The 24,853-nt window shown below is 38.2% G+C and overlaps 1 protein-coding gene across 2 annotated transcripts in view; it reads right to left on the bottom strand.

Annotated features, from left to right (window-relative positions):
- LOC125661869 (transient receptor potential cation channel subfamily M member 2-like) overlaps positions 1 to 24,511 on the bottom strand; it is a 52,046-nt gene extending 27,535 nt beyond the window's left edge. For both annotated transcript variants that reach the window (XM_056146370.1, XM_056146371.1), the window contains exons 1-6: positions 24,393 to 24,511; positions 16,914 to 16,966; positions 9,141 to 9,303; positions 8,118 to 8,323; positions 972 to 1,098; positions 668 to 815 (exon numbers count right to left, since the gene is read on the bottom strand). In XM_056146370.1, coding sequence (XP_056002345.1) covers positions 668 to 815; positions 972 to 1,098; positions 8,118 to 8,323; positions 9,141 to 9,303 — 644 coding nt within the window. In that variant the 5' untranslated portion in view covers positions 16,914 to 16,966; positions 24,393 to 24,511. The remainder of the gene's footprint in view (positions 1 to 667; positions 816 to 971; positions 1,099 to 8,117; positions 8,324 to 9,140; positions 9,304 to 16,913; positions 16,967 to 24,392) is intronic.
- Between the last annotated feature and the right edge of the window lie 342 nt (positions 24,512 to 24,853).

Raw genomic sequence — 24,853 nt, 5'->3', positions numbered from 1 at the left:
CAGGTCACAACATATAGAAGTTTTGGGGAAAACGCTGTCATTATCGATACATCGTGAAAAGTAAAATGACTTTTACTTGCATAATATCTTGATGGTGACTATCAAAGGCATGAATATTATAAGTTTCGTAAAAGTGATCTATTAGTTATTGAATAAAGGTCAAATCTGTTAAAATTTAACAATTTCAACTTTTCCCAACTTCCACCTTACCTCGCGTCAAACCCTTTGTCCGGGTTAATATAACTTAAAACTTTGAACAATATGTAATATACATCATATACGTACCATATTCTGCAAGTTTGGTAAAAATCTATTCAGTGGTTCTGGAGATTTGTTTTAGTAACTACTACTTTTAACAATTTACCTAATTATATTCCTTGTGTAGTAATGACCCCTATGAAATTGCCCTATCTGATAGTCCCAGACTTAAGAATGTTTTGATGCTAGTTAGAAAGAAATCAATCAAGGTGTAAAGCTATGGTCAAAGGTCTAAACAAATTACACACACCATACGCCAACCTTAGGCCCTATGATAATATCACATGCGATTTTAACTCCAGTTAACTGAAAACGAACAATATGTCACATGAGTGACGAAAGTGACCCAAGATTGAATTGTTTTCCTATTTCAAAACAAAAGCCTAGAATTGAGACAAAATGTTCGTACTTTTCCATGTAGTCCAATATCAAATCTGCAGCTTTTCCTGAGCCTTTAATTATAATGACCGGAAGTTTCATTTCCAGTGCCCCGGATATGTGCGCAATTGTTTCGATATCGCCTTCACATACAATGATTGCTATTGGAACCGGCATTCCTGGAAAAAAAACAACCGCCATTTTATTTATATATATCGCTACCTTCAACGTCAGACAACCCATTACTTGAATTAAACATTACAACATACTTACACATCAATTCTGACATGTTCAGAGTATACGTTTATTGTGCGAGGTGTATCACAGATACTCACTGAAATCCATTTTTTGACTGAAGAAAGAGACTTCTTGTTCGGAAACAAACTTTTCAAACTTTAACAAAAAATCATCTTCAGCGCCTACAGCTTCTCTGTACTCCGGTAGCGATTCGTCGTAGATTGTCTAAAATATTTGAGGAAGTTTTAGTAACATATTTTCAAAGATCATCTCACGACCATGTTCAGTAAGAATTGATTCAATCTTTTCAAATTTTCTAACGTATAATCGATTATTTGGCAATCGTTTTAATTCATTTATTTTGGTGATACGAGTTATAGTAAAGCACGCGCATACGTTCGAGTGTAATACTACATGTACGCTTGTAGACACTCTACATGCCTCTTTCGGCACTTTTTATATACATAGACATTTTGATGAATACTGAAAAAGAAAGAGGCAAGGGATTAAAGTTTCACCAAATGATTTATTTGAAAATATTTCCATTCTAAAATGAGGGTATGTGGAAATAAATTGAGGTATGATGTACAGTTATGTATATGTGAAAAGACTACTTATGTTCCGTAATTATTCATATAAAACAGCTTTAAAAACAACAACATCGTATTGAATTGTATCTTGTTTAAACGTCTCTCTCTCGAGAATTTTTCATTCATATGGAGACGTCACCAAGACCAGTAAAGGGCTTCAAATTTAGACCTTTGCTCGGCACTTATGAGCAGTGAGGTTTCTTAAGCGTGCCACACCTACTGTGACACGGGGCATCTGTTTTAAGGTCATCTATGAGGCCCCGTGACATCCACACCAGATGCCGAGCGTTTGACGATAGAAAAACATTTAAGGTCCGATTTGATAAAATTGTTAGTGTCTACCGTATCTATACCTTCCATTTTTGTTCGTAAATATTTGCCAAAAATTACATGTTCCAATATCTATAGTTGTTTTGTTAAGAATGCATTCTACAGACATGAATAACTGTTATATATTTTTTCCAAAGTTATGGTGATCACAACTTGCACAATATTTAATGTCTATTGCAATTTTGATGCTCAGAGTAGTGCAAATGAGTTCCAATGTTTAAAAAATTCTCGAAACCTCCCTTCCCCAGCGGAAAGGAACACCCCCTCCCGCACTTACCCCCTCAACACCTCAGCACCGCACTTACCCCCTCAGCACGTCAGTCCCACACTTACCCCCTCCCGCACCTACCCCCTCAGTAAAAACGTAGGTTTCATCTTTCGGGCCTAAACATTGAAATAGTCCTAGCTACGCCCCGGCACATATATCTTGTATTATTAATATTTGTTGAAAAATCACCTTACGTTTTCAAAGATAAGTAAGTGCATGCTCCGGTTATGTATAGAACCAAAATTGCTGTTTTCTCGATCGACGCTTCGCTAGTCAGACTTCTCGCACTATACCTCTGTTAACGACTTTTTACAGAAATCGTGTTAAAGTTTGTAATATTTAACATTTATGTTTTGGACTAAATATTTAGTTTTTCCCTATAATAGCTCTAAAACTTCATTGTTATTTCTGATTTCAAACATTACTGAAGAGACATTATTTGTCGAAATGCGCATCTGGTGCATCAAAATTGGAAACCGTATAAGTTTTACATTATGAAATGCTTTTAGTGCAATTCAATTGATGCTACTGTAAATTGTTTAAAGTCCCCGTGTTCTGATCCTAAATTTGGAAATTACTTCGTTTTATGCGTATGAATGTATGGCATAAACGAGGTGAAGATTTAATGTTAACATGGAATGAAATGTAAGAAAGGATGTAAATTTTTTTTTAAAAATACGATAAAAGTTGTAAAATAAGAGACTAATAGCTAACTGGTAAAAATGCATTTAACAAAGTGTCAATAGGGTATGAAAAGAGCCTAATGCATCACCTGTTGCCAGAACTTTTATAGGGAAAGGAAATGAGATGTAAGTGAAGCTTGCGTAACGCGCCCTCTGGTGAGACAATTTTCGCCAGTCTATAGCTGCGTGAATCCTTGCGCGGTTCAGGTGGTTTCTATTTCTCAGTGTGTTTACTTTTTTGTATGAATGAAGAATTTTACAGTGTAGTTTTGTCTTTTTACATTGAGTTATAAGAAAAGAAGCTAATTTTAACCTATGTTAAACGATATAATGTAACTTGGTGCAGTTTACGCTTCTTATAATCCGCTTCGCGGATTATAAGTACATAAATTATATTTTAAAAAATATAACTGAATATCGTAGGTCTATATACCAAAATGATCACGCTGGACTGTTTTGGTTTAATAAGGGAATTTGCGCCTGCATAGTTAAAAAAAAAATGATATCCATTCGATACTAAACCGGTTAGAATAGATCCTCAGTTCGTAAGACGCGGCTAAATGGGGCGGTCCTTCGGATGAGACCGCAAAACCCGAGATCCCGTGGCACGATAAAGATCCCTCCCTGCTCAAAGGCCAAGAGCGCCGAGCATAGGCCTAAATTTTGAATCCCTTCACCTGGAATGGTGACGTCTCCATATGAGTGAAATATTCTCAAGAGGGACGTTAAACAACAATCCATCAATCATGTTACTCAGGTAGCCACTGTTTTGACACCTGAAGACGCAGATAAGGATAAGGAACCCGAGGCTTTAACTCCGTCTCCAATCATCCGCATGGTAGCGCGCTGTTTCTCTACCAATTCACTGTTTCTCAATTCAAACTGTAATATCAACAATTTTAGAAATGATAAGTGGGTACCAGGACCTACAAATCAACATTAAGGTCAGGTGACTACAGTTACATTGACGACTGACTTTGGAACACACAACTGGTATCACTTCAGAACCAGGTCTGATAAAAGTCATGGGGATTTTAGAAATGGTGGTACAAATTGGTATCAAGGTTCAGTGACTAGTGACCTTAAACTTAAACCTGGTAAAACTTTCGAAACGGAATAAAAAGAGATATGCGATATTCGACAATGATAGGAGGATGACAGGACCTACGAACTGATATCAAGATCAAGTGACATTGAATATTAAAAGAAATGGTAAAAGTTTAGAACCCTAATTGATAGGGACATGTGATCTTCAGAAATGAAAATAGGAAGTTCAGATATACAAACTAGTACTTCGTCTGCTCTCCGTCTTACAAAAACGTGTTTATTTTTGTGAATTACATGTACCACCTCCCTGTCAGCTCGAAATAAAGGACACCACAGAGTCGTCCACTTCTGCTTCATACTTAGATGTTTTATTGAAAACAGACATTAACGGCAAACTGACAACTCATCTGTATGACAAACGGGATGATTTCAGCTTCTCCATCGTCAACTTCCCATATTTATGTAGAAATATTCCATTATGCATATGGTGTTTATATATCTCAACTGATTCGATATGCAAGAGCTTGTTCTGCGTATAGTCAGTTTTTAAATCGAGGTAAGTTAATTGATGGTACAGGGGTTTCAACGTCTCGATCGAAGTCAGCATTTCGCAAATTCTATGGTCGTTATAACGATCTAGTTCGTCAATACAACCTCGCATTGGGTCAAATGCTGTCTGACGTGTTTCATACCGATTGTTAAGCCGTTCTTGGCACACTGATTTTGACTGCGGATAACTCCGTTTACCTGATCAAGATATAGGGCTCACGGCGGGTGTGACCGGTCAACAGGGGATGCTTACTCCTCCTAGGCACCTGATCCCACCTCTGGTGTGTTCAGGGGTCCGTGTCTGCCGAACTATCTATTTTGTATTGCTTATAGGAGTTGTGGGATTGATCACTGTTCGTTATATTCACCTCGCGTGTGCCACCTGAGTTTCATCACCTTTTCAGTGATTGTTCACTGTCAAAATTAATGTACACGGCGAGTGCGATTTATAACAACTGAACTTTATGAGAAAGGTATGATGCCAGTTTCTCCATTGTCAACTTCCTATATTCATATAGCATTATTATTCCATTATTACCTGTTCATGGCGTTTACAGCTCTCAACTGATTCGATACGCAAGAGATTGGTTTGTGTAAGATCAGTTTTTAAATCGAAGCATGCTAGTCTTTAAATTGAGGCCACAGGTCTTCCGGAATGTGGAAAACATATGAATCCTCTTGAAAAAACCCTTTAAATTCGTTTTGATATAGATGCCGACACGTTTCGGCATTAAATACATCGTTTAAATTAAACCCCCTGCAAGTAGTACCATGAAAGGCGAATATCATATCAAAACAAGGATGGAAGTCGCCATATTGAAAAAAAAAATGTCCCCCCCCCCCCCCCCTCAGTTCAAAACCCGTTTCTGTACTCTAAACTGACAATTGAATGGATTATCGTGGTAAAATTCGCCTCAGTGATGATTTTCCTAATTATACCCCCCGAACGAAGTTCAAGGGGGGGGGGGGGGGGGTATATAGGAATCACTCTGTCTGTCTGTCTGTCTGTGTAGATTCGTGTCCGGTCCATAACTTCTTTGACATAGGCATATTTGACAAATGAGTGTATCACCATGAGACGATGTGTCATGTACCTTCATGATATCCATATGACCTTGATCTCAAGGTCAAAATTAAGGGGTTTTACAATGGATTCGTGTCAGGGCCATGTCTTCTTTGTTTTTTAACATAGGCATACCATATTTGACACATGCGTGTATCACCATGAAACGATGTGTCGGGTACCTTCATGACCTCTATATGACCTTGAACTTTGACCTTAAGGTCAAAATTGATTATAGGGTTTTGACATAGTCATACCATAAGACATAGAGGATATCTATATTGTGTGTTTTGATATTTGTTTTATCCAACGAGTTGATATGGTGTATTTATTCGCGAGGCTTGCCGAGTGAATAAATACACCCTATCAACGAGTTGGATAAACCATATATCAAAACACGCAATTATAGATGTTCTATTTATCTCATGCGTCTTCTGTTCACTTAATTTTGAGATGATCCCCAGTATGGTAGAAACAGCTGATTGAATTTGTTTTGAATCCGTGGCTCAGACGTCGTGCTTAATCCGTCTACCTTACGCGGGAAAAAATAGTAAGCTTATAAACCATTAATATACAATACAAAATGGCATTTTTATAAAAGAAACCATGAATGAAAATTGTTTTAGAAGGGATTATAGTTTATAATTAATAATGATTTTGCCATTCCAACAAAGCAACACTATTGACCGAGTATTTATTTTTTGACGTAGGCCTGACCTTCTGATAAAAGTTTGATGTCGTCGTCCTTTTGAAATAAACAATTGTAATAACGAATTAACGATCGATGAAAGTAAATTATTAATGCAGCGTTATTAGAATGTTCAACAGTTTACAATGAAAAGTAGAAGAGTTTGTGCATTTGGATTTTATTTACGCAGTTTCTTTGGATCTGAGGGCGAGAGGAAATCCTGAGGCACTTTAAATAGACCCAGCCTAGCAAGTAAAGCTGTTGATTACATTTAATATGCTCCAGGAAAAAAGAGACTGTGCTTATACGTGGTACCGCAGCATGTATAGGTACTTTCGATTAGGCTTGTCCAGTAGGCGGTCTATTCCTTGTCGATGATGTGCACACATTTTTTTTCTGATCGTAATTTTTGAGTAGTTACAGACCGAGTTGGCATTTTTGTGGCCGGTAACTTGCATTAATATATCAGTGGGGGCAACATCATTTTAATTTTGCTATAAAAGAAATTCTAAATAAATACAGAATAATAAGTTTTACGCTTTACTTCATGCATGGATATGCATAAAAACAACAAAAATATGTCATCCAAGCGGGGACAGTGTCAAAAGTAGTTCGGACCGGAAGTGCTTTATCAAACGGGCGTGTGATAAAGCTAATGCTTTATCTCACTCTCAATATACACCACACGTATGATATAAATGCGTGTATCACCATGCGACTATGTGTCATGTACATTCATAACCTCTTCATGACCTTGACCTTTGATCTCAACGTCAAAATTATACGTTGATGTCATGGATTTGTGTTTAGACTATATATCTTCCATTTTATTCTACAAAGGCATACCATATTTTTACACTTAGGAAAGAGGTAAATTATACCTATTAACAACACCCTTTGGGGGATTGGGGTAAGCGGGGGGGGGGGGGATTGGGGTAAGCGGGGGGGGGGATTCTTAGTGTGCATTGCTCACAGTACCTCTTGTTGATATTGTACCTTTCGCCGGTTGACGCGCGTTCAAGCAAAGGCGATCTCGTCAAACCGGTTTGAAAAAGTAAACGAAGTAATCCGTAGTCAAAATCAGTGTGCCAAGAATGTCCTAAGAATCAGTACGAAACACACCAACAGCATTTAACCCAATGATAATTTGTATTAGCGAACTATATCATTATAACATGCAAAGAATTTGCGAAATATAAAAACATATCAGTAAACAAAAGAGCAAAGTTCGTGCCCATGGGTATTCCAACAGATTGTTGGAAGACCTGATCACCAAAGGCTACGAAGTTATTGTCAATTTCAACTTCAGAGTACTAGTTCGGGCGTAGGTTATGAATTATCCACTTCATTCTAGAATTGGGACATATATGGATAGTTTTTAAACACGGATTAAAACCAGAGCGGACAATTTTAAAAATACATCAACTCAGACAAGTCAGGAAAATGTGATCACCCAAATGTAAACATTGAGTTCTAGGCCACAGCAAACTATATTTTCTCAGGTAGAAATATTTGAATGAAAATTGGCTTATATAAAGCAAACACAGCATTTCAATTCAGCACGCACTTGCGCTTAAATTGGTGCCGTTAGAAGCGTAACCCCTACCCCACCTGCAGATGTTTCTTACATGATTGGTTATTTTTCGAATTAGACGTAAGGAACAGAATATAGAAACATTTTTTCTTAAATATAAAATGGCAAACCCATTTGCCCCATTCACTTTTAATTTCCCCTTCTTTTAGATTAGCCCATGGGGATCCAGGTTAGAATATATCCTCAGTACCTCTTGCTTGTCGTAAGAGGCGATTAAATGGGGCGGTCCTTCGATTGAGACCGCAAAAACTTCGGTCGCGTGTCACAGCAGGTGTGGCACGATAAAGGCACCTCCCTGCTCAAAGGCCGTAAGCACTGACCATAGCCGTAAATTTTGCAGCTCTTCACCGGCAATGATGACGTCTCCATATGAGTGAAAAATTCTCGAGCTGGACGTTAAACAATATACAATCAATCGATCTCTTAGATTACCTGATCTTCCGCAATTCTGATGAGTTTGACATGTCGCTCAACATTCTTGATGTTTTCTCTTTTCTTCTTCTTGTCTTTAGCGCTCTCCTTAGTCCTCTTTTTCCCATTAGCATCTACACTGAATTCCATGTACCCATAATTTCTATAAGCATCCCGTACTATATCGGAAACTCCATTGTTATGACCTCGGTACAATATCCACGACTCTGTACAATATATATATATATATATATATAATACTTTGTTAAATATTTCATCACTTAATAAAGGGGCTGTTTCGTTCCAGCGATTATGAACAATGTTTATTGACAATCTCACTCTCGGTTTAGCTCCTCCCACTAGTTATTTTAACCCCATCTACTGGGACTGCTTAATTAACTTGTCAGCTGAGTCAATTTTCGGTGGAGTTATTTCTAAAACAAAGCTTTTGACCCAAACCCAAACACCTTAAATTTCAAGATGGGCATTCAAAGAGAGACTCCGGAGGTGTACAAGAATTTCACTGAAGCCTGTTATAATGCATGGAACGTTTATGACACTGTTTTTTTCTTTTGTTTTATAAAGTCCTTCCTAGAATTTTGCAGTTATTGAGATATGATGCTTTTCTGAGCATAAGATGTTATGTCATACTTTTTTTCAATGTTCAAATTAGCATATCTCGACATATTTGGAAAATCTTAGAAATGAGTTAGACCCCCCCCCCCCCCCTATCCCCCCAAAACATAGTGCCAGATTGTTTGGATCGCCCTGTGCACAAATGCGTACAGCATGGAGCAAAGAAATGCATCATCATAAAACGAATTATATATATGAGGTAATAGACACCTATTTTTTTTTTTTGGGAGATTGACAATTTACATATCAAATATTATTTAAGGAGGTGCATGGCCTAACATAGTTATATTATTGGAAGGCATAAAAATACGAGATTTGCCACAGTCGACCACGTGTCTTAATTTCCACCAGCCCTTGGTTTATCAATGATCGTGATTATTCTTTCCTAAACTAGATTGCCCTACTCACCCCCTCCACTTTTAGCCGCCTCAATTAGTGCTGTCTGGAATACTGTTTTGGCCCAGGGTCTGGGGACAAAGCTGTCGGAATCACCAATGACGGAAAACACCATGGTCGGGGTACTATTAACATTTTCCTTAATGTTATCCCAGGAGCTTTGCACGTCCGACATCTAAATATATAATGATAATTGACAGTACATCGTTCATGAAGTTATACTCTGTCTCTCAGGTCACAAACATATATATCCATATATTGTGTAATCCTTTTGTAATATGCTATCATGGTGCGATAAAAAAAAATTATACATCACTGTATCCAAACTATACCATGGGATCATTACATAAACAGTAAATTATAGAACACAAAAAAGTATTATCCTTTTATATTACGTACATCGTCAACTTCTCATATTTAGGTAGCAATATTCCACTACCACCTGCAAATGTTGTTTATGTCCCTCAATTGGTTCCGTACGCAAAAGCATCACATAATTTAGATAAAGGGCTTGCTAGAATGTGACCAGTTGACGGGGGATGCTTACTCCTCCTAGACTCCTGATCTCACACTTAATTTTGTATTCTTTATAGGAATGATGAGATTGATTACAATTTGTTATTTTCACCTTACAGTGTGTGTGGTAAGTTTCCATGATCAGTATAACAATGCAGATATTCCCTAATAGATAAATCATTTTGTAATCAAATGTGAAAATAACGAATAGTGATGGTAGGCTTGACACGGTTCCAAGTATGTTCGGGTCGGATGTGTTCAGATTTTTTTGTAATTCGGGTTCTGTAATTTCAATTCGGGTCTATGTAGCTATTTAAAAAAAGATAATACACAAGTTAAAATCAAAAACCTTTATTTGTCTTTCGTTACAATAATTACTCGCGGAAGTGGATTCTGGTTTAGGCTTGACATCCATGGTGAACATAACGACCAGTGACCAATCCCATAACTGGTACTAGAAACATTATTACTTTTTCTCGTTACCTTTCCATGCTTTCGGCGTTTCGTCATTGACAATGTTGATTCTGTGGCGTATATTAAATGTGTCTGACAAATCTTACACACTGTCATTGTTTTGTCCACAATGTCATCATTTTACAATGCATCAAAATACAGATATGTACATTTAGGATTTTGACGCCATTTTGTTCAAACGGATGCTTGATAATGATTCTATCATAAAAACCGGACCCGATCCAAAATACGGATTTATCTTGTTTAACGTCTCTCTCGAGATTTTTTCACTCACATGGAGATGTCAACAAAACCGGTCAAGGGTTCCAAATATAGGCTTTTGTTTGGCACTTATGACCATTGAGCAGTGAAGGTTCTTTAGCGTGCCACGATTACTGTGACACGGGACATCCGTTTTTTAGGTCGTCTTCAGGGACCCGTGACATTCACACCTGATGCGGAGCATTTGGAATGGAACTGTCACTACCCGTTTTAACACCTTTGGCCTGTCGCGGCCGGGATTCGAACGCTATAACCAATATGAAACTGCGGAGGATCCGAAATAAATGGAAGCAAACTCGAGCCGTACAACACAAAAAACGTGCGGTTTTAGATTATTTCTGAAACCCGTTGCAGCTTAGACTGATGGATCGCATAACTCCTATAAGGAATACAAATATAGATAATTCTTATTAAAGGTTTTTTAATTAAAATCCTTAATCAGAAGTCATTGTACATGTATTGATCTAAATTCAGTATGCATATAACAAAAAAGCAAACGGTTTCAATGCTCTATATACTCTGTAACTTACAGATATAGCGATGAGCCATCATTGAAAGTTTATTACAAATGTACATGTATATACAAATCTAATTTTTCTATTAAAAATATAGAATTTTAATCAAATCTCAGTTTTATTTAGACAACGAGTTTCTTTCTTTCCCGCAACGTACATGTACAGGTGTGAATAAAAACAACCGAAATGCAGAAATCAAGGCCAAACTCATCGTTTTGAACCGTTCATTGCAACATTGGCCCAAAATGTTCTGTTCTGGATGGGAACCGTTCGTTCACTATCTCGAAGTTCTGGTCTCAATAAGAACTGTTCCGTTCTCGCTGAGAACCATTCTGTTTTGTTCAAACCGTTCAGCGTTCGTTCTTTAAATAAAATCCTTTCAAAACAATTCAGCGTTCCCTCACCGTTCCACTAATGTAGTAGAACGCTTCAGAGTCTGTAGATATGACCATACGATAATGGATATTACTATATAGATATGGGAAATTGACGGAGGAAACGCTGAAGCCATCCGTTTGTCATAACGTTGTTAGTTTGCCGTTAAGATTTTATATATATTTAGCACTGCCCTCCTCCCTATAGAATGGTCTATATTTAGCACTGCCCTCCTCCCTATAGAAAAATCATTTATCATTAATCAAGATTATTTGATGCATATCAAATAGTCCACAATTAATTAAGGTTGGCTAATACAGTTCGTACCATTTACGAAATAAACCTGGTTGAACTATCTTGCCTCTTACAATTCCACCTAACGGGGAACGAGTTAACTTTTCATTCTGCTCAAACCTTAGATTCAAAACATTGTGAAAAATGATTTTCTTAATGACAATCCATTGCCATCGGGCTAATTTATTAACATCGTGCAATCGTATACACAGCCAAACAATCCTTTACTAGTGCAGCAACAGGATGAAGCCAAAAAAAAAAATTAAAAAAATTTAGGGACAGAAAGAAGCAATACCGATCGATTGGTTTTTGATTTGTTTTGTCCATGGCGTAGATAACGAACTGTGACCTATCTAATTCCTATAAGCAATACAATAAAACACCTCTGCCAACAATGGAATCGTCACAACTGTCTGCGATGGGTTGCTAAACTTTGGCCTGAGTTAGGCGTTTTCTCGACCACTTAGCGGGGAGCAACAGCCTCAGCAATTTTTATCGTGCCACCTGTGACTCGGACCCGCGGTTTAATTTGACGACCTGTTACAACTGCAATGGGTGCTGTGGACCTTTCTATCCTGGATCCCCACAGGACTTGAGTCCGAGACTAGGAGGGCAAGGCAGTGAAGCACGGCAACGTTATGTCAGAGTTCTTGAAATTTCTTTTGAAGTGTCAGACATTTGGTCCGATACTGTTAGAAATAGTGTCAGCCCAAACAAAATTTTGTCAGTCCAGAAAAAAATGCATTGCTTTTGAGGTTTTTATAAATTTTATTTATAATCAACTACATGACTTTGTGTTATTGTATTCAATCTCCATCTCAGCTATACCTTCATAAATTCTCCTTTCATACCCTTTCGCATCTTCCTCACACTCTGAATCTTCCTCAATTCACCGAGTCACTTTTTTGCTCCATTTCTCTCTCATCCTCCACTTCTGTCCCATCCTCCACTTCTCTCTCACCCTCCACTTTTCTCTCTATCCTGTCTATTCCTCTCAACTTCTTTCTCATCTTCCTCTGCAATCGTTTAAATTACTCTCTCTCTCACTTTTGTCCGGGTGTAGTTGGTCTCGCGACTTTTAGCAGATGGTGTCACCTAGCAATAGGTAAAACCGCATCAAACAAAAGCCATTGTCTCCCAGATTCCCGGTTTCTTTTCTCCTCGTAGTTCTCACAACAGATTCCTCACGTTTACGTTTCAATGTCTTGCCGGATTTAGCATCGGTTTGAAAATTTATGGGCCACATGGCCGCCATTTTTCCCGGTAAAAAACGGACTTCGATCCCGATCTTTTATCGGCCATCGGACCGACAATTAAGTAACTTGTGTCGGACATTTACTACTTTTATCGGATAATCCGACATTACCGACACTTTTCAAGAACTCTGTTATGTTCACACACCCCCCCACCCTCTTTTAAATGCAGGAGGTACCCATTCAGCCGGTGATGGAGGTTTAATCCCGGGCGAACGCTATTCGCCTTTCTCAAGGTCAACCTGAATAGAATCGTCACCACTGTCGGCGCCGGGTTTCGAAATTTTGGCCTGTGCTCGGCCGCTTTGCGGGGAGCGATTTTTATCGTGCCACCACACACGGACCTTTCTAACCGGGATATCCACGGGACTGGAGCTCGAGACGAGGACGGCATACCAGCCAGGCAGTGAAGCACGACAACGCTGGTCCTCCCCCTCCCCTGAAGGCAGGAGGTACCTATTCAGCCGGCGATAGTCGTTTAATCTCGGCCGAAGGCTACCATCCCTTCTCAAGGTCAACATGTTGAGTCGCTGCATTTATTTGATATTCCTTAATATTTACTTAGTTCAAATTCTACCGGCTGTCGTAAAGCACTTGCACAACATAGCCCATAGGGCGATACCATACTCAGACTTAGTTTCTGTATGTATCTTTTGGCAGCCGCCATATGTAAATTCATATCCTGGTCATGTCCTACATCACCTAATATACCTAGCATTGCCGGTGCTCTATTATTATGTATCCCAATGGCAACCCTATGGCACAATTTTGATTGTATCTATTTGGCCAAAATGCCATTCATGATTCTAGGTACTGGGTTAACGTAGGTTTCATGACCTTTCATAGACATGGCTAACGAGTCGGTCAAGCGAAGGGCACCAGATAGTCAGATCATGCTACAAATTCAAGTCTTGCTTACTCTTAATTCGTCCCATTCTGTAATCAGTTCATTATGTCGCGTTACTTGTATTTATTCAATTACATGTCATACACAGATGAACCTGGATAACGTTCAGGTATACCTGACTGTGCCATGTCGGCACTTCCTAGACCAGGGCTCGGACCTCAACCTACCACGAGGTTCAATTTGCAATGTGGCCAACCACTACATTATCTCGCTGGGTATACTTAGGCATTATTGGGCCCAAGTTTCAGGGTAGGCATTGCTATTCACGGCCACAGGGGTTCACGGGTTTTTACTACGCACAATCACAATTTTAGGTACCAAGGACCTCACCGGTCAATTTATGCAGAGTTATTAACTTCATAGTACTTATCTATTATTAACATCCCTATGCAATTACGTGGTATTCTTGCTATTTCAGCAATTTGCCTCTTTTTATATTATGTAGTTTACAGATGGTTCCGACAAGGTACGTGACGTGGAGCGCTATATGCTATTTCGTACACACGTTTCAGGTTTGTGCTAGAACCAGCATCACAGCGTACTAGTCGCAGATTATTCTCACCTTGTCGTTCTTAGGATATTTAGCAATTTCCATAGTACAGAAACCCTAGTTCCATATCATTAGTTGCATTTAATTGCAGTTTTTGTTCCCGATAATTGTCCACAATCTCAATTTAAGTTCAGACTTGCAGATTGTTGATCGGTTCGTTGTTGTTTATTCTCAATGTCAAGCCTAACCAAAAGTTATTGTTTGGTTAACTTTAAGTCAATCACATTCCATTTTCATGTGAATAATTGACTGGTTTTGTCTCAGATGTATTCGGCGTTGAATTTTTCTTTCCATAATTCATTCAATAGGCATTTATTGGAGTTTGTATGGTTCCAGCAGTCGAGAAACCACGTCAGGAAGTGTCATGTTTTGTTATCCAACTTTTTCCGAGGAGGCGTGGCTTTGAGGGTAGAGGCTTAGGGGTGTTAATGGGCTGGGTAATTTTCGTATTTTGGCTCGAGTAATCGGTCTTGGTTTTAATTCTTAGCTGAGTTTGGGTTAATTCTCACTGGTTCTGGAACGTTTGGATTAGTTTGACGAATTTATGAGGAATTTCCGGTCGAAAAAGTTTGATCCATTACAGTTTATTGTTTTATCTTAGGAATCGTCGAAAATGGTATTTAGCAATGTGCCATTCTGCTATCGTTACCTTAGTTTTTACGGAAGTATTTGGGACTTGTAGTTAGATCTTTTTTGACGGAATTCAGACTTCAAAATTATTCTAGAATTTTCTGCTGAAACTCTTCAGAATCAATCGGAATCCTTTAGAGGTATACCAGTTTCAGTTATTGGGCGTAATTTTCCTCAAGTAGGACTGGGAAATGGTATGCTAAATTGGTGTTTGGAAATTTTGTCCAATTTTTGCTTTCCATCATAGGAGTTATTCAGAGCTGACAAGTCTTAAAGTCCGCCTGAACTGCGATCACTTTGTTGTTAATCTTACGTCACATTTGAGATTACACATTTTGAAATGGTCATTTCAGAATCCAGTCTAATTTTGGTCAGGAATCCTGAAGTTTTGGCTATTCCCTTGAAAAATCCAGGAAATTCAAATAATTTACAACTTTCATAATCACTATCAAAATGTGTCAATTTGGTGATACCAGTGACCTCTTGGTTAAGTCACCATTGCTTGAGAGTACGCAAGGGGGTTCGAAGGGGGTAGCATAGAGATAAACGCTCTCCCATTCTGCCTCCAGGGGGCCTGGGTGACGGACGAGGGTGCAAGTCGCCCACCCCGCAGAATTGAGATGACCTTGTTGTTAATTTATTACATTTGAGGTTACACTTTTTGCAATGATCAACTTCAGAATTCAATCTAATTACTGGTCGAAAATCCTGAAAGTTTTAAATATTCCCACGAAAATTACAGGAAATGCAGGTAATCTTGAAGTTGAGAGCGATTACCGAAATGTGTCAATTTGGTGATAACTTGGTCTTAGTAACCATTGCTTGAGAGTGCACAGGGGGTTCGGAGAGGGATAAATGCTCGCGCCTGCGGGCCCTAGGCGACGACGAGGGTGCACGTCGCCCACCCCACTGTTTAAGTGCCTCCAATTTCAAATATGCATGAAGAAAAAAGGAAACACACATACAAATATCAATTTTTGTGGGGGACATTGTTCCAATGTCTATGGTGGACTGGGGAGTGCGTTGGGGTAGTTGATCACTAATTCTGCGCCAAAACCGGCTCTCTTCCCACCTACTACTAAAGCAGGGGGCATGTATTTTACGTGTACCCTCCAGACGACCATTAAACTAGGTCAAGGGTCAGTGGATATTCATAGAAAATACTAATTTCTTGCATAAGTTGCTAAAGTTTAATTCGTGGGGCTCTCAGCTAGTTGATAGCTGGGGTCACATCCACCTCCTACTAAGGGAGGGGATGCTACAGACTGGTGCATGTTGCGACAACTGTATGAGGGCCTACAAGCTTGCTCCGCACTTGCTAATTAAACCAGGTAGCACGTAGGAGACCGGTGAGATGCGCAGAAATCTCTACCTCCCTTAGAACGTGGGGACTCGTTCAGGTTCGGGTACCTATGTCCACATAGGGCCCCCTGTGTTGCCCCTACTTTGGTAGTCAAACTGGCACATTGGCCGCCTCCCCAGTTCCCCACAAAAAGTTTACATGCGACCCTTTCCACCATATATGTAAATTTGCATCCTGTTTCTGATCCAATTAATAATTATTAAACTTGTATCACTCTTGTCATTGCAGCTGCTAAGCAGCCTATGAGGGATTACAGGGCAGCCAGTTAAGCTTCGACACACCTACTGATCTATTCAGCTATTAGGTTAAGGTCACTATTCAATTCGGGTAGTAGGTCAGATGTCTTGCGGCTGGTTGTGCTGTATGTTAAGTTTATTTTAGCACAATGGCTTCTCTAGGTAAATTTAACATACCCCCAGGTCAGGTCATGGTCATAAAGCCAATTCTTTTATTAATACATTGATTAATAGATAAATTTTACATGCACATTCTTATTACATATTTTGTTAGCAACTGGAATGAAGATATTTACACGCAGGCAATTCCATCGCTTGGGGTCGAATTTACTATATAAAAAGGACTAATTCGACCCCAATCGATGCAATTGCCTGTGGATTTACATCTAAATGTTAACCATGCGCGCTTACCTTTTAGTTCTCTTTCCTTCACAATTTACCTCCGGGATTCTTCACGTCGCGTCCTAGTGCAAAAATAAAGGTAAAGTCTGAAATTCACTCGTTCATAAATTAGAACTCCTTAACTTATCTCAAGACTTGCATCTCTTTTTGTCTTGTAATTAGTTCATGAACTGAGGTTTCAAATTTCCTATCCATTTTCCAGATGTTATTAATGTATTTATTTACTAGATAACTGAAAATTGAACAGAATTACTAAGAATACCAAAATGAAATATACACTCCTTAAAAGATTGCATTTATCATAATACAATAACGATATGATGCAGGGAATTTCTTCGGACATTCCATAAAAATTCGTTAAAAACGTAAATTCGTTACACGTTTATCACGAATTTGTAATTCAATTATAACGAATCCGTCCAAGTCTGATTTGTTCTACATGTGTACAGTTGTAACGAAAGCAGCATTCGATATACATGCGTTTGTACCATTTTTAAGATAAATTGAAGCCTTTATTTTCATAAAGAACTATTTTTATGCAGGAAATATACACACTAAATTGATTTTGATTGGTTATTTAATGGAATTGTAAAATTGTTATCAACTACTCTTCAACCATGTAAGTACACACGTGGCCGGAAGTAGAAAACTGCGTCAACAAAATGTTCCCAAGGCATATGGTATAGGGGTTTATACAGTTTCGATTCAAGTCAACATTTCTCAAATACTATGGTCGTTATAACGATCTAGTTCGTCAATACAACCTATCATTGGGTCAAATGCTGTCTGACGTGTTTCGTACCGATTGTTAAGCCGTTCTTGGCACACTGATTTTGACTGCGGATAACTCCGTTTTTTTCCGACACAGTTACGAAAAAAGTGTCAGGGGCGGGTTTTTTTCATTATCATGGGGAGTTCTAAACACCTCCATGGCCGAGTGATTTGAGCATTGAGCTCAATTAAAATCACACAGCCTCCCACCTCTATCGGCGCGAGTTCGAAATTCGCTCACGCCGGTGAGTGATACAGTTTTCCAGTTTAATTTCGGAAGGTGGGTGGTCTCATCCCAGGTACATTGTATCTGGGTTCTCTCTTCCACCAATGAAAACTGGGCGCCACCAGATAACCGAAAAATTATTGAGTGTTGCGGAAAACATCAATCAATCAATCTAAACACCAAACTAGCATAGCGAGATGTAAGAAAAGAGTAAATTTATCCAGTAATATTTCTTTAAGTCACCTGAATAAGCTCAGGTGACCTATTCAATCAGTTGTCATGCGTTAACAATTCAACATTGTTTAACTTCTTCATAACTACTACTCCAATTCTTTTTCAAATGGTATGAAGCGTCGTTGGGACGGGGGGGGGGGGGGGTATAAACTGTAAATGTCAGGTCCCCAGCACCCCCTGGGGCCTTAGGGGCAGGAAAAAACCGTCCAAAATTGACCATTTGTCAAAAACTTTTTATCAGGAATCGCACATGTTTCAGGGAAAAAAAAGAATGGTGATGGAGAGCAGGAGGGCCTCTACCAAAATTGTAAATTGCATGACCCCCAGGGTAGAGGTTCTGACACCAGCTCGGAACCAAACTTGGTATATAGTGTTTAAGTGTAAAACACTTAAATAACATCTTTGTTAGTACTGTTAATACTATATTGAAACTAAATAGATATTTAGAAAGAGCGGGTATAGCCCTTGATCAAAATTGTAAATTCGATGATCCCAGAGGTATGGGGTTTTGGTATCGGGGTGGGGCCAACATAGTCAGTTATTAAATATGTGGACAATAGACATTTTTAACTTCTTCTTGATGTCTTTTCAAATTTAGAATGACACATATTTGGAACAAGGGAAACATAAATTTTAAATTTCAGGATTTATGATAAACGGGGTGGTTTCAGCTTCTCCACCGTCATCTTCTCATATTTATGTAGCAATATTCCATTATCGCCTGCATATGGTGTTTATATTTCTAAACTGATTCGATACGTAAAAGTTAGTTCTACATATGATCAGTTTTCAAATCAAGATAGGCTACTGACAAACAAGTTGATGTGACAGCAGTTTCAATAATCTCGTTTAAAATAAGTATGTTGCCAATTATATGGTGATTTTAACGATCTAGTTTACCAGTACAACCTACCATTGTGTCAAATGCTTTCTGATGTGTTTCATACCACGTAGTAATCCGAGATTCCTCTGACTCTTACCCCCGCTTTTATATTTGACATGTGCGGGGGAGAGTCAGAGCGGACTCCATATTGAAAAGTGGGAATTCAGCAACACCAGCTGGTGTCGCTGCTTTACCTACCTCTTACAACTTTATTTCGCGGACCCATCTTCCAAGACGCGAGGATTCAGTTATCGGAAGATTATTCTACAAATACATCATGATTAATACGATGCTATCGCCGTTTAAACGATGGAATTTTGTGTTTACATGTGCTGACGTCATGCGCAAAGAAATCAAATGGCGAGGCGGCGACCTAATTCAAGTGATGCTCCATTTGTCGGTGTTAGGGCCGTTTAAAAAGAAAATGAATTGCTTGCAACTGTGATGTGTTTGGTTTCATTAAATACTCTTGAATAAAATGATTATTTAATGATATACTGGATGGACTAGTGAAATGCTTTGCGGACTAGTGAACATCAATAGTGACTAGTCCGTACGGACTAGTGCTTGAAAAAGTGAATTTCGAACCCTGAAGCCTATTGATTTTGGTCAAGGGTTAAAGGTCAAGGTCAAAGGATTTAAGTCGGCTGAAATTTATGTACGCAAAATTTTGCTCCCTGCTTGATAATTCTTGCAAACTTTTCTGCCGGTTTCCTTTATGCCCATTCCTTGCCTTGCGCAACTCGGTTTGTGCATCTCCGATGCCGGACGATTTTTAATTTTTTTGCATTTCATTTATTTTGAGTTATTATACAATTATTTACCATTCCATTGATCCTCTGCAGGACTGTAGTATACTCAGGTGACAGTTTAGCATATTGGACTACCTTTTCAAGTAATGAATCCTTAGATTAGCTACAACTAGGATTAAACTTGAATGTATATATACACGGGAAAAAACTTCTTCATAACTGCAAGGCATTGATAACCATATTGATTTGAATGTTTGGACATTAATATGTGGTCACATTTATCATGAGAATATAAAGGGGTGAAATTCTAGAAAACAACAACACAACTTCAGTTACTCGAGGAGCGTTGTGGCCCATGGGCCTTCCATTATCCATGTTTGCTGTTGTAACGCTTTGAAAAACAACAACAGTTGATTTGTATCTAAAATCATGATAATATTCAGTCATTTATCCCCCTACCCTTCCAGTGCTATCTGTTCTAACTGAATTTCCACAATGTTCAACTCCCATGAGTACTTTCAGTACTTTGATTTTAAAAGAAAAACCAATAGATTGTATTTAGATACACTGGGGTATAAGGTTATCGCATAGGTTTTGTTCAACGAACAATTAACAGATAAAACGGCTCACGTATGGTTATTTTCATTTCGTAACTTGATGCCAAAAACACGCTCTGCCCAAAACGGATACAACACAAAGCCGTTAAATAGCATTCTTTGTTTCATTAAGCAGAACTAATTGAAATGTTTCCAACACCTTAGGACTTTGTGTATCAATATCAACCCATAACAAAAAACGTTGCAACGCTTCGAAAAGTCATTCATAATAAAACATTAAATTAATTTGTAGCAGTTTCACTGTTTCCCGTTTTTCTTATTCAGCTAACTAACAAACTATTAAATATATCGAATTTCCATTTTATAAAAGAAGTACAGATAAGCATGGTGAAAAGACGAACACGCTGATGTATTAGCGCGATAAAACACACCTGGTTATTGTGTTATCCAGTCAATTTAAACTGTTTTCTGAACATCTGTTTCAGCGTGTGTATGTTACATGAAATAAATATTATGGGGTAATTATCGGGGTTTGTTTTTTTTTATCGTCGTGTATTTCTTTGGAATTAACCATTACTTTGCAAAATTTGTCATATATAAGAAATTTCTATTCAACCTATATTTAGATATATATCTTTAAAAAAACATCTCGTTATAAAACATAGGAAGTGTTTTTACATAAACCTTACATTTCTTAATAAATTACCAATATATCAACAGACGGAAATATTGCTCACTGCTGAAGACATTTCGCATTAAATATAAATACTACAGTCCCGTGGGGATCCGGGTGAGAATAGGTCCTGAGTACCCCCTTGCTTGTCGTAAGAGGCGACTAAATGGGGTGGTCCTTCGGATGAGACCGCTAAAACCGAGGTCCCGTGTCAATGTAGGTGTGGCACGATAAAGACCTCTACCTGCTCAAAGGCCATAAGCGCCGAGCATAGGCCTAAATTTTGCAGCCCTTCACCGGCAGTGGCGACGTCTCCATATGAGTGAAATATTCTCGATAGGGACGTTAAACAATATTCAATCAATCAATCAATAAATACTACATTATATAATGCGTGGTTGAATACATGTACAAAGTACACACCTCCTTCTGAAAGAAAAGCATGACTTTGAATTCTGCTGCTAGTAGAATTATATTTAAAGATTAAAAGTATTTTTACTCATTTTAGATTACTTATTATATGAACTTCGTTCGCGAGGGGTATATAGGAATCACTCTTGTCTGTCTGTCGGTCTGTGAAGATTCGGGTCCGGGACATAACTTCTTTGTTCTTTGACATAGGCATACCATATATGTCACACAGGTGGATCACCATCAGACGATGTGTCGAGTACCTTCATGATCTCTATATGGCCTTGACCTCAAGGTCAAAATTAAAGGGTTTTTTTACAATTGATTCGTGTCAGGGTCATGACTTTTTTGTTCTTTGACATAGGTATACCATATTTGACACATGAGTGTATCATCATGAGATGATGTGTCGGGTACCTTCATGACCTCTATATGACCTTGAACTTTGATCTCAAGGTCAAAATTGATTATAGGGTTTTGACATGGTAATACCATAAGACATGGGTGTATCACCGTGAGACTATGTGTCTTGTACATTCATGATCTCTTTTTGACCTTGACCTTTTATCTCAAGGTCAAAATTATAGGTTTATACCATGGATTTGTGTTCGGATTATACCTTCCATTTTCTTCTACAAAGGTATACCATATTTTTACACTCAGGAAAGAGGTAATTTATACCTATTAAAAACACCGTTTGGGAGATTGGGGTATGCGGGGTTATTCTTAGTGAGCATTGCTCACAGTACCTCTTGTTTTATATTGCATACAATGAGTAAAACTTACTTTCATTTTCTTATAGCGAGTGCAACGCGAAGCGCTGGCTTGTACTGCTAATTCTAATAACGCGGGGAAAGTTGACAAATTCTCTCAGGGTAGCTTGAAACAGAGACTGATGTACCAGAGGACATATTTGGAGAGCTTCTCTTCCTTACATAAATTATTCAGCATTGTGTGTGGAATTGCAATCAAATTATTTGTCCACGGCAGATTACTTTATCCCGTAGTTGATAATCGAAGAACTTAAATTATAAAGTTGAATACTGATTTTTGGAGAGAGAAAAAAATAAACAGGTAAGTATATTATTATTATGTTTTAATTCAAACAAAAGAGAATATTTAACAGTATCCGGTAAAATTCAGAATGTATTTCTTTTTCACACATATATATGTTATGCGTCTTCAGCAGGTTGCTGCCCACGGAAACTTGGGACTCGTTCTGTCTATCAATTTATTATCGAATTTGCATCTCAATAAAGTTTCGTCGCCCGACTCAGTGTGTTACGTGAAATTAAATACAATCACAATCATAAGACCAGTATTTGATTATGTTGATATTAAAAGGGACGATATTCTAGATAAATTGAAAGTAGCACAAGTTGTAACGGATGACAATAGAGAATGGACAGGCTGGAACACCCTCACTAAGCAAGGAAAATTCATAAAATTATCCATCTTCATACAGAATGATCTACTATTAAAAAAAATCACACAATCTCCAGTGAAATTATTCAAGACAATATCCATCATCAATATAGCACCAACGAGTCACATTTCATGCAAGGAATTTATTACAAAACCCTGATTTATCACACCATTCTCACCGCCGCGGTTGTTTAAAGGTTAAAGCGTTCACCATGCGGGAAGGCCGGGTTTCGAATCCCGGCCGGGACATACCTAAATCGTTAAAACAGGTAGTGACAGTTCCATTGCCAAAAGTCCCGCATCAGGTGTGGATGTCACGAGTCGTCGAAAATGACCTTCAAAACGGATGTCCTGTGTCACAGTAGGTGTGGCACGCTAAAGAACCCTCACTGCACAATGGTCGTAAGCTGAGCAAAGGCCTACATTTGAAGCCTTTCACTGGTCTTGGTGACATCTCTATATCAGTGAAATATTCTCGAGAGAGACGTCAAACAAGATACAACCCATCAATCAATCAAAAGTCTAACCCGGATCACCACGGTAGGTCATCGGTATACTGATACCATCATTTTAGTAACTACTAGCATTATGCTAAGATACCACATTGTTTTATGAAAACACAAGAATTGTTCAGATATTATACTAAACATCAACACAGGAATGTAGTTTTTTAAAACTCCGCCTATATTAGAAACACTGTGTATTTTCTTAATTTTGTTCACGGGTCATTCTATATCACATTGTAGTAAGTATGCAAACAATGAACTAATGAAAAGAAATCCATTACCGTGAAGTTTATAATTTAAAAAAAAACTGGAAGCAAGAGAAGAAGTATATTTGTTGGAAATACAACGTGTGGGCATTAGCTTGAGATATACTGGGATACAAGACTGACGATTTCATTCCTTTGTTAAGAACTGACGGCGTGTTTCACAAGGATTATCATCCGTAACCCGCGGTGCTTTTAAATATCCCATGATGAACGACATCCATAATTACAAAAGTTAGGCTGTAGCCTGATTGATGTTGAAAAATCCAAGTATATTGAAACGTTACCAGCTGTTGGTGAAGTGTCAAAAAGTTAGACGTATGCCTAGCTCTCAGGGTCGAAGCAGTGAAGGCGCCAATACCTGTCACGACATGGAACTCCAGTTTCTAACGTCATATCCGAAAGAGCTGTGACTGCCATTTTTGAATGCTGGCCATTTTGTGAAGAATCAATCAATACCTATGTTTACGCTTTAGGTTTGACCCGGTTATGGCATGAAGTGAACACTCTACCACTGAACAGCTATGATCGACAGTACATGTACGACGATATTATTTTAAAAGATAGTCAAGGCAATCTCATTTTTGGTCTATGGTGATTTTATAGCAATCAAGTAAGGCAGCAGTTTTGTTCCAGAATGGACATCGATTAACATTTTTTAAAGTAAAATGACCTTGTGTGCATTTCTACACCAATGAATACTGGAATGCAAATATTAGACGCATAAGAAAATTAATATCTTGTTAAAGAAAATTTAAGTAACTCAACTTTAAAATTACCATCCTACCTGTCAAAATGTTCTCCTATTTGAACAGGAAAATTTACACCTTCGGAATAAATTGCTGCGTGCCCTTGTTGGGAGAAATAACTTTTGTGGACAATGTGTTATTCTCTGCTGTGCTTTAGGTTTTCTATAGTCCCAATGTATAATCAGACAAGACGTTAATGAATTTCAATTGCTTTTATCTTACAATCAGCTATGTATTAAATTACTTATTTTTTTGTTTTCCGTTATTTAAATCTCCACAATACATGTACATTGTTTTGATAATACACCACAGATTCACTGGGGAAAAAACCCAGTCCGGGTTGTAACATGCTCTTACAAATACATCTGACTAGGGGGTACAGGATATTTGATCTACCATTTATGCACACACCCACTGGAATAGGCACTCATTCAAAAATAAAAATAAGGGTGAAGGGGTAAAATGAAGGAATGAAATACTCTGGCTTATTATATTTCAA

Source organism: Ostrea edulis, chromosome 8 (genome assembly GCF_947568905.1).
Source record: "Ostrea edulis chromosome 8, xbOstEdul1.1, whole genome shotgun sequence".
Classification (NCBI taxonomy): Eukaryota; Metazoa; Mollusca; class Bivalvia; order Ostreida; family Ostreidae; genus Ostrea; species Ostrea edulis.
This window is presented reverse-complemented; position numbering and strand designations above follow the sequence as displayed.